General features: G+C 53.9%; 1 protein-coding gene across 1 annotated transcript in view; it reads right to left on the bottom strand.

Moving 5' to 3' along the window:
* Positions 1-5,357: 5,357 nt before the first annotated feature.
* Hipk2 (homeodomain interacting protein kinase 2) overlaps positions 5,358-10,768 on the bottom strand; it is a 168,283-nt gene continuing 162,872 nt past the window's right edge. Inside the window, exons 13-15 of the mRNA XM_051174732.1 lie at positions 10,008-10,246; positions 6,546-6,712; positions 5,358-5,943 (exon numbers count right to left, since the gene is read on the bottom strand). Of these exons, the coding sequence (XP_051030689.1) occupies positions 5,482-5,943; positions 6,546-6,712; positions 10,008-10,246 (868 nt within the window). The 3' untranslated portion in view covers positions 5,358-5,481. The remainder of the gene's footprint in view (positions 5,944-6,545; positions 6,713-10,007; positions 10,247-10,768) is intronic.

The following is a 10,768-nucleotide window of genomic DNA, read 5'->3' as shown; positions in this document are numbered from 1 at the left end:
TGTCCTTGCCCCACAGGGAGGCAGCCGGGGCTGGTGTCTGTGAGCTCCACTCTAGAGCCAAGCAGATAGGATGTCAAGCCCTCGGTTCCCTTCTCCCTAGCTGGGTGTGTGGGGCTCATCCAGCAATTCTTAGCACAGTGTTTGGCACACGGGATGGGAGCGTCACTGGATGACTCATTAGAGACGGGCTGCTCACTGCAGTTAGTTAGACAGGGAAACAATTTCACATCAGTAAAGTCTCCATAACAAAGAATAGGAACAGAAACTTGGGGATTCCGCATTGCATTATATTTTTCCTTTCACACATGCACTTCAGAGGGCCGGCTTTTCCGCCTGTCGAATGCGGGGTGTTGGCCTCTTGCCAGGGGTAAGTGGCTGAGATGGGTCTGAGAGAGGATGCTCAGAAAGGCCTTGGCATTCTGTGAACGTTGGTTAACAGTGCAGCACGAGGCAGTCCGTATAATGTTCCCAGAGACTCGGGAACCCTTTCCTCGGTTGGTCACTACAGGGAGCCATTGTGCCAGAGTAGTCATGCGGCCTCTTTTGCAACTAAGTAAGCCTCATTTTGCCATCTTTGGTTCGCTAGTGGCTTGAGGGATTTGTCTGAGTACTGACTGACAGATACTGCTAGTCAAGCCAGTCCTGTGCACCCTAAGCCTGGGGTGCCGTGTGGGTCACCCGGGAAGGCCTACTTGCTTGTTTTCTAGCTCCCCAGTAGCACGATATCAGTTAGGCGAAACGAGCACTTTCTTTGAGGGGCCTCACTTTCTCGGCAGTAGCAGCGTTTAGGATCACTACTCCACTCCTCCTAAAGACGAGTGGTTTTGAAATAAATGCAGTGAAATAAAAAAAAAAAATAATAAGAGGCAGGACAGAGAGGAAGTATAAATGGATTTGCATCATTGACGTCAGTATTGCCCTGAAAGGAGCAGGGAGCATTTGTCCATCTCTAGAGGTGTCTTTGAGAGGGTTCTTTGGCTACAGAAAGGGACAGTTTTATTTTCTTTTCTAATTTGTAAGGGCATCTCTGGCCTGCTTAATTTTGAGGCTTCCCCATGGGAAATCTGTAAAGCACATTAGAGGGAAGGGAGGAGTTAGGGGTAGAGCAAGCCCCGGAGGCCCTGGGCTGGGATGTGTGGCCCAGGGGCTGGCTGGGTGGTGAGGCCTCAGGCTGGGCCACGGAAGACCTTGCCTCTCTCTCATGGGCTCTGTCTGCTAGCGCAGGGCATCAAGCGATTTTCTTCTGTCTTCTGTCCTAGCAGCTACCTGGCAGGCCAGCAAGAGCCATGCCCACACCCTGCCCTGCCCTCAGCCAGCTGAGAACCTGGGGGAGGGAGGGACAGAGTGAGGACCCAACCAGTCACCCTTACTACCATGGACCGCCAGTTACACATCCTTAAGCCACACAACTTTACCTCCACTCATTACCATACCCAACCCACTCCTCCACCACACCCTTGAAAAACGGGTGCTTGCAACTCCCAAGCCCTGGTCCAGGGAGGTCCTTTCTGCTGGGCTGACCTCCCTTCCTGACCTGCTCAGTCAGTCCCAGTCCTTAGAGGCAAAGGGAACAAAGCCAAGTTGGCATTTATAGCAGGACACAACTTTGCCACCAGGAAGGAGAGACACTCGCATTCAGTCCAGGGGGCACAGGGCCACCCCCACCTTTCCCTTCCAATTACATCAGCCACACCCACTTCACAGGGTTAACTGACACCAACACCAGCCTTGCCTACCCACTGGCCTGCTCGGCTCCTCTCCTAAAACATCACCCCGACACACTAACACAGAGACCCGGTGCCAAGGCCCAGATGGTCAGCAAGGACCCAGCGGAGGGTCACGCGATGCCACAGCCCTTTGCTTCCTTCTGGTCTTCCTCATGCGGTGCAGGCTTTCCTCTTTAAAGGACAGCCAGAGGCACCAGGGACACGCGGTCTGTTAAGGACTAAGCGCACCTCCTCCATTCAAAGCCTAGTCCTAGCACAGAGCCTTTCTTCCACCTTTTTTTTTTTTTTTTTTGTTTTAGCCAAATGGATGTGCTGAGCCCCTCAGTGGGAACTTGGGTGAGGGCACCCACTAGCTGGGGTCTTTGTGAACGGGAGGTTTGCGGAGTGGCTGTCTTGTTTGGGGAAGCTAGCTAGGGTTCTGGTTGGTTCCGAGCGACAGTGGGGGTGTACACACCCATCAGCACAGTGCAGGCACTGAAGGGCACAGACAGAGCGGGGGGGGGGGAGGGGGGGCGGCGGCTTCCATCCTACTGGCCCTGCGGTGTCTGGCAGACGCTGGGCTGGGCTTTGCCTGGGGCTCTCCTGTGCCCCCTGGAATCGTGTACTGGGAGGGTGGCTGTGGGAGAAGCTGGCTAGGGAAATGGGAAGCGTGGTAACTGCGCAGAAGGACAGAAGGACACGCAAATATCTCACAGGCACTAATGCCTACAACTCACTACACCTGATGGCTTCTGGGTGGGACCACTGTCTGCACTGAAGGAGACAAGCCACACTCTAACTACGCTGGTAGGAAAGCGTGAAGGGAAGGGGAAGGGCAGGGCAGCTTTGACAGAGGGGCCGTTTCATGCTGAATGTCAGAGGTGAGGCGCGGTAAAATGTGGTCAGTAGTTCACACATGGGGGGAAACACAGAGAGTGTGGAGAAGCTGCCGGAGTCCAGAGGACATTGCACCAACAGTGGCTGTGTGCCCGGCGGGGCCGTGCACAGGACGACCCAGGGTATCCGAATCCCTGCTTTGCGCTATGCATTTCTTGTAGGTCTTTATGGCACAGAGATGACAGAAACAATTTGCCTAATTCTGGGCCTTCCCTCCCTCCCTCCTGTCCTTTCTTTTTTTCTTTTCCTCTGACAAGACTGGACATCTGCATGTCCCGCCAGTCTATTCATATACTCACAGATACAATAAAATAAAATTAAATATTATGAAGAAAACACAAAGATACTTGGAATAAATGTATACTTCAAACCCTGACTAAAATAGCAACAAGGTGGTAAAGATCATAATTACAGTGGCAATAACACAAATAATCAGTACAATAAGACTAAATTATGAGCAGCAAGGAACGTTCCTTGTTATCTGGGAGGGGGAGGAGGACACAATGGGTAGAAGGGTGAGGAGTCTCAATGGGAGCAGGAGGAGGCGCTGGAGGACAGTCATCCCTAGAAGACTACTCTTCCAGATGCTACCACCCGGCAAGGCAAACCGCTTTCAGTCAGGACAAAGTCAGTCAGTCCCACGGGAAACGCTGCCACCGGCTGCTGGGAGTATGTGGCAGAGGGCTGTGGCCCAAGGGTTCTTTCTCCAGAGGCTTTGCTCCCCACCCCTCTGAACTGACTTCCTTGGCGGAGCCGGGTCGGGCCTTGCCAGGCTCTAGCATCTTTTTTTTTTTTTTTTTTTTTTTTTTTGGCCCAAGGTGCATAAGACATGTCCAGTTTGGGGACTTTATAAGAATGGACAGGTGGGGAAGCTTCCAGAGTTTTTCACAGCTAAAAGCTAAGTAAGCTTCGTTACTGAAGGAGAGCAGGTGTCATGAGGACGCCCCTTCGCAGTACATTGCTCAGGGCCTGCAGAGGGAAGACAGGGAGGGAGACTGGACTGCTGGCCAGAGACCTTCTACCTGAAGATGTGGATTAGGGGCCAGCTGGGGCTCGCACCACGACCAAACAGTCCATACCATGCTACTATGTCCCATCCTGGACCTGACCGGTCTCCAACCTCCATGGCTTCAGAGTTTCTCAGGAGGAAAAGAAAGTTCTTACCCCCTTCACTGTTCAAAGCTGGAGAAACACCCAGGACATAGCAAAGGCGCAAAGATTTCTTTGGAGGCTGAATTGTCCATGGGAGCGTTTCCCCAACTGTCCCCCAGCCCCTCTGCCTGCTCTCTGTCTCTGAGATCACAGTGTCTTGGGAGACCTAGGTTAATTTCAGGAAAGAAGTAACAGCAGACTCACCAGTGGAAACCGCAGGGGAGGAGCCCGACCGCAGCCCGCAGAGCTGGTGGAGAGACAATGTGGGCGTGTCTGAGACTACCAGGCTTCTTGCGGGACGAGAGGTACCAAAAATGGGTCCAGGAAGGAGGCGGTGGGCTTGGAGGCTGAGGCAGCTGCCTGGCAATGCTGGCATTCCTAAGGCCCGCTCGCGCCGTATGAGGCGGAGGCGGGGAGTCCCTCTGGACCTCTCCCTCAGAGTAAAGCTCAGCTTCTTTGAAACCCTTCTGGCCACAAAGAGCCCGGGAAAGACAATCCACATGACATTAAAATGACAGAAACAAAAAGACCCAAGTAAAATACTCTAACAGCCTAACGCAAGAGCTGAGAACATATCTGAGCAGCCCCAGCCAGTTTCTTGGAGTACCAGTGGAAGTCAACCCTTCACCGTGTCTGTCTGTCTGTCGGTCGTTAAGGCACTAGGAGGGAACGATGTAAAATCAAGACTGTAAGGGCTGTGACGCGGTGCCAAGGGACACACGGGGAGGGTGGCAGCCCCGCTCACACCCACACGCGCGCACGCACGCTCACTCAGACCACCACATTGGTGCCGTGCCTATGTTATATCTTTTGTGCAATTCTATTGAGGAATAGTCTATTGGTATCACTGGAGTTGAACGCAGGAGGAAACAAGGACCCAGAGTGCTACATTCTACTAGGGTGTCCGCGACCACCACTAGCCCTATGCTACACGACTAGGGGTTGATTCAAAGAGAAAAAAAAATCTCAGGAAAGAAAAAAAAAATTAAAGACTGCAACACACATTATTAATGACATCTGAGGAATAACATTGCTGGGAGATTTATCCAGAATGCCCCAAAAGAGGAAGCCTGCCCGTCTGCCGAGGTTTTTCCATCAGTCTGGGGGACCCCACTATTCCTGACAAGTAAGCCAGAGCTGGGCTTGCCACCCCCAGGCCACCCCCAAATGCGAGCCTCCTTAGGCCACGGCCTGACATTTGAAAGGGTGCTGACCCTTTTGGAGTTCTGGAAAAATCCCTAATTTTCATATTCAATTAATTAAAAATCTATTGGATTTCCATATCAGGTGTCCCTGACAGCAAATTCTTCAATGTCACTTGCTGCCATATGAAAATAATCTTTAAAAAGTTCATAAAGTTCTTCAAACACTGGGGCCCCTTGCTTCCAGAATCTTCTGTAGCTCCTTTTCCTTTCCAGTTTGGTGCAGAATGGGTTGTGAGCTGTGTTCTTTTCTTTTTTCCTCTTTTGTTACTAACATTTTTTCTTTTTCTTTTTTTCCTTTTTCTTCTTTAAAATAAAAAGCATAGATTTCTTCCCACTCCTTAGCCCCTCCTCTCTAAAATGTCCTCTTCTCTGCTCTAAGCCCTCCCACTGCCTAGTTCAAGTCCCGTCTGTCCCTACCGTCCTCCTCCCTGCTCCCTATGCGCGGTGTGCGGCACCTGCAGTAGAAAACCCAGCCTCGGGTCTGCGGGGCCTCCACCCCGCTCCCTGCGGGCCCGCAGTGTCTATATGTAAGGGTACTGGTTGACCTTGGCAGGACTCAGTGGGTATCCAGTGTAGACGGTGGAAGCTGGCGAGGCGCTGATGTACGTCTGATGGGCAAACTGGGCTGGATACTGACTGGGGTGGATGGTGGGTGAGGGTAGGACCCGGGGTCCCATGCTCACAGGGACTTGGTGAACGATGCTGGCTGGATAGGCAGTGTGCTGCACAGTGTGGCGCGCTGAGCCTTGGGATGCCACCAGGTGGGCTACGGTGCCGGCGGAGCCTAGGGCTGTGGGCGCTGTGTATGTGTAGAGGTGAGCCTGGGTCGGAAGGTGGGCGGCTGCAGCCAGGTGCGGGTGTACAGTACCGTGGCTGGGGCTGTTGTGCGGGAAGGGGTACGGGGCCTGGGCCACGGTAGGAGTGACGTAGGCCTGCTGTCGGCGGTGACTCCCAGTTCGGTCCGTAGCCACGTGCTGCTGAGCCTGAGGAGGGAAATAGCACGGGGACTGTGTTAATTAAGGGGACAGGATGGGAAGCAAGACTGACTACAGGTGCCTCCCTTCAAAAGCAGAGCGCATAGACATCTGTTTGGGTTGAGGAAGTAATGTCTGACTGGCTAGTCATCAGACTTGGGTGACATTCAGCCAGTCCAGAGCAAAGCCAGCGAGATGCTCTGCTGAAGGGATCGCTCTCCGGGTAGTGACTGATCTCCCGCGTGCTGTGAGCTCTCCCTCTAACACTGGTGACTTCCAGAACCAGTCCAAGCAAAGAGCCTTCTCTCCTGTAGAGAACCCAAATCACTGGGGCATGTTAGCAAGTACGTTAGCAAGTCCTAGGGTACGTTTTCCATGGGTCTGGGGTGCTGACTGCAAGGACTTCCCGGTGACCCAGAGCAATGGCAGGACACCATGCCCTCCCTCTGCTGGGCCCATGTGGGCCCTCTGGCCAGCAGGCCAGCCCTGGCACCACGTCACTAAGAACTCTATTATTTTGCTTGGGCTGGCTCTCTGTGAATACCACCTTTCCCAGGGTTGGCTTAGCACAGGGACAAGCTATCAAGGCCCCTTAGCCTGCTGGGGTTTACCTGGCTGAGATTGAGGGGCTGCTGCTGCTGGAAATGGGGGCCTGGACGTTGCTGCCGATAGGCAATGGCTCCTGATGAGCTCCCTGAAGAGTGGCCACTGGTGGAGGTCACGGTGCCGGAGGGCTTGGACTTGAAGGGGGCTGGATGGTGACTACTGGCGTTAACTGCTGTGGGAGGGAGGATGAACGGGTCACAGGTTAGTGGCATGCATGTCCTTGGCTATCTAGAAGATGTGTTCCCTCCACTTGTAAACAGTAGCCTTCCAGAAGGGACATGTTCCTGAGACTGCCCAGGCATGAACCATGCAGTCAGTCCCTGGGCCCGGTCAGGCGTTCACCCTGACTGTGGAGAGGCGACTGGGTTCTGGCCCCCAGCTGCATAGTGGACTGGAGTTACAAACGAGGGAGACGGAAGTAACGAAATCCCCGGTAAAGGCACAGGCCCAAGCTGGGCCCACATTGGTCCTCTAGGGAAAGTACCCTAAGTGTATAGACAGCACACACCTGGCAGACGTGTGGAAGGAGGAGGCCTGCCTGGTTCCCTCCTGGGCAGCCAGGGAGTCAGGTGTGATCATGCCTACGGCTGGCCCTAACAAACAACGAGGGTGAACAGCAGAAGTTACAATAACCCTGCAGCTCTCCAGACCCAAGGCAGGATGAGGCTAGCTCTCCCGGGGAATGGCACAAGAACCGAATATGAAATACCAACTGCTCCTATGCTACTGACGATGTAGAGCCCCTCTCCGGGCAGGAGCAGCTCTATGCTTGCGTCAATGTGAGCCCAGCCTGGCATGAGTGCATTCTAGCGCCCTGGGCGTCGGTGCTGCTGGGTGGGAGGAGAGCGAGAAAGGCAGTACTCACATTAGATGGCTCTACGTACCCGGCTAAGGGGAGCCCCGGCTTTATTAACCTAGCCAATGCGTCCTCAGCACACGCTGTCGCCAGCCACTGTGGCCCATGCACCACGCAGGAACGGATGGGTGAGAGTGGTAACCAGGAGCCATCGCGGGGCGCAAAGGCGAGAGGCGGAGGCTGGGGATGCAGGGAGGTGCTAATGGCTGGGCGGGGTAGGCCTGCACTGTGCAGCCGGGCAGGAGGGAGACCTCACCCCCTGAATAAAGCAAGAGCGACGCTTTGCAAAGGACACCTAAATGGACAGGCCGTGGCCTTCTCTTCTCCCCTCTTGTTTTTGATAAGGCCTCATTATGTAACCCAGGCTGCCCTCAAACTTGCAATCCTCCTGTTTTTGCTTTTTCTGTGCTGGTTTGTAGATGTGTGCCAACACTAGGCAGGCAGCAAGCAGACACAGCCCTGAGGTGACTGTGCATGTCTCCAGATGTGACCCCAGATGTGACTCCCCCCAGGAGAGGTGGGAGAAGGTCTCAGACACCTCCTCTGGGTTCTGTTTGAATGCCTGCAGGAGCAAAAGAAGCCTATGAACTGTACTATTGCTGCTGCATGGTTTAAAAGCCACAGTTAACATATTAATTGTACTCCTTAAAAGCTAAAGAACGAAGAAGAATTACTTGGGAAGAAAATGGCTTTGGTTTGGAGGTTGAAGGGCAGTCTACCCCCCTCTACCCCCTTCCCCCCCGCTGCCCCAGGTCAACCAAGTGCCAGCCTAGGCAGACTGCAATGCCAGCTGGGAGGGCTCTGCACAAGGGGGGGGGCATGCTTCAAGACAGAAGGCCAATACCAGAGCAGCCAGGCACTAGGGCAGTCGGCATTGAGGACTCGGTCCCAAGCTAAGCCAGTTAGATTTCCAAAGCCCAGCGCAGACCTGGGTCCTTGGGGTCAAACAAAGCTGCATGCCTTGGTGAGCAGTAGAGCTTCCTTTTCTCTCTAGGCACCAGGACCTTGTGTGCTGGACTTGAGCTCCTCCCTGATGATCTAGTTCAGCATCCTAGAAACTTTGTAGGTATGTTAGAGGGAGAACCATTTAGTTCAAGGGATCTACAGCTTGGCTCTGCAAAATGGCAACGTTAGAAAGCCTGGTGTTTGTTTCCCCTATCAATCACCTCACTGACAAGATGAGGGGGCTGGGCCAGAGTGGGTCAGGCTGTGAGAGCAGAGAGGTGGCAAGGGGCCACCACTTGTAATGTAGAGCCTCATTCGAGCAGTGCATGTATGGGTGTCCTCAGCAGGCTCCCGAGGGGCCAGCTGCATGCCCGGGGCTAGCCCGAGAGCCGCTGCATGCTTGCAGTTCCTTTGTTTGCAAGTCACAGTAGCCGTGCAAGTACTGCGACGTTCTATTAGACAGAACCCTTGTGGGGTTCAGTCCAAACGCACAACCCTCACTGAGCGGTTCAGCGGCCTCTGTTAGTTCTTAGTCAGGGCACCGTGGTCCCACGCTCTGCTTCTCATCACTAGCGCAAGGACTTTGTAACTACCACCAGCCACGCCCTGTGGGACCAGCTAGGACGTAAAGTGAGCAGCAGTGGCAGGCAGATGTATTTAAAGAGCCTGTCTCCTGAAGGTGGCTGGGGTGTCCGGGACAAGGAGATCGGTGAGCGTACCACACGTGGGCCACCCCCATCGGATGGGTTCCATTTCCTTTCAGGCAGGGCTCTTGGTGTAAAAAGGGGCGGTGGTCACAAGCTTGCTGTGCACATTGGGAAAGTATTGCAGGCTGGCTGCATCAGGGGACTGGAAGAGTCCTCAGAGAGCTCATCTTCAATTCTACGCTGTACCTTGCTGTACCCCAGCAGCCTGTATGTAGGCCTGGCCAATGCTGTAACCAGCCAAGAAGAACTTTATCTTCCGGGGTAACCTCAGGAGTCTCCTGTTACCATGTCAGGTGACAGACAGGATGTCCCCAGCAAGGAACAATGCCTCTCATGTCCCTCCCTGTGGCTGATGAGGGCTTAGTCTCCCGATCCTTCTGTGTGAGTCTGAGTGAAGGGGTCCCTGAAGAGCTACTGCTGAGCAAGGGCATGGTGAACAGCTGCGCTCATTTCCAAGCTCAGCTCAGCTCACAGTTCCTGCTAGGCCTCAATTTTCAGAACAAGCCTCATGAAATGTTAGTCCTTTACACAAAGCTGAGAGAGGTACACTCAGCTCACCAGTCTGTGCCCCAGAAAAAGTCCCGATAAAGGGTCCATGGCCCCCATATGGCAAGCTCAGAGGAGATGCTTGCTCCACAGGGCGCCTGCTCCCCCAGTGGGGCCCTCGAATGATGTCAGGGGCCCCCAGACCAGTGGGCGGGAAACTGCAGAAGCTTTCATTGTTTACCAACTAGGCAGAAGCAGAGCCACCACGAGGACAGCCATGCTTCCAGAGTTTCAAGAGGAAAATGTTCTCTATAGAATATAATCATATTCTAGGACATAGGCAGAATCCCACAGAGCCGTGTATACAATATAGGCCATCTGAAATAATTTAGGTACTTTTTGTGACTATCATTTCTAATAGCAGAGAACTAGGAAAGCAGAGGAATGCGGTGGACTCGCTGGGGTCGGGTTACCTGGCCCCAGGCTGTCACATTCTACCGACACTTCGCTGGCCTGTGTCTTCAGTGGGGGTACGATGATGGTGCGGGGGTTGCCGGTACAGTGATTCTCTAGAGACCCCTTAGTGTCCAAGGTGCTGTGCCCTGTTCGCTGCCGCACCGAGTAGGGGCTGGTGTTGCTGGAGGAGTCGGAGTAGGGAGAATCGTGGACTGTGACACAGCTGATGACATTTTTTCTTTGCTTGGAGACGGTGCTGCAAAGTTAAAGGGAGAAGTTAGAACTATGGGCCGGCTATGAGGCGAGACAACCAAATCCAGGGCCCGCGTGAGCAGGGCTGGCCCGGCACACCGGCGCTGACTGAGGCAAGCACAGGTGGCTCTGGGCACCTGGCAGATTCGGTAGTTTGGTGGCAACCCCTCTGACCAGAATTGGGAGTCTGAGCAATGAACCAGGCAGGCAGAGGAGCAGCTTGGAGGGGAAATGGCCCTGTGTCTGGGCCCTGGGCCTGTGAGAATCAGCAGTGTGTAAGCAGGGCGGGAAGAGGTGTCCAGTGACCCAGCATGCTGGTGGGGACAGAAGGAGTGAGACTCTGGAGATCTCAGATCATCATTCAGAAACCACGAGAAATAGGAATTGAGTTGACTTTGGGTGATTGTGTTTAAGACCCCTGGGTACGCAGTTTTAGGGACCATGGCCTGACCTCCCTGCACAGTTCCCCTTCTGTGGGCCAAGGCTGGGAGATTGCACTGTCCTGAGCTCTAAAGGCAAGTGGGTC

This window comes from Phodopus roborovskii, unplaced genomic scaffold (assembly GCF_943737965.1).
Source record: "Phodopus roborovskii unplaced genomic scaffold, PHOROB, whole genome shotgun sequence".
NCBI classification, from domain to species: Eukaryota; Metazoa; Chordata; class Mammalia; order Rodentia; family Cricetidae; genus Phodopus; species Phodopus roborovskii.
The sequence above is the reverse complement of the archived record's forward strand: the minus strand, read 5'-3'. Positions and strand labels throughout refer to the sequence as shown.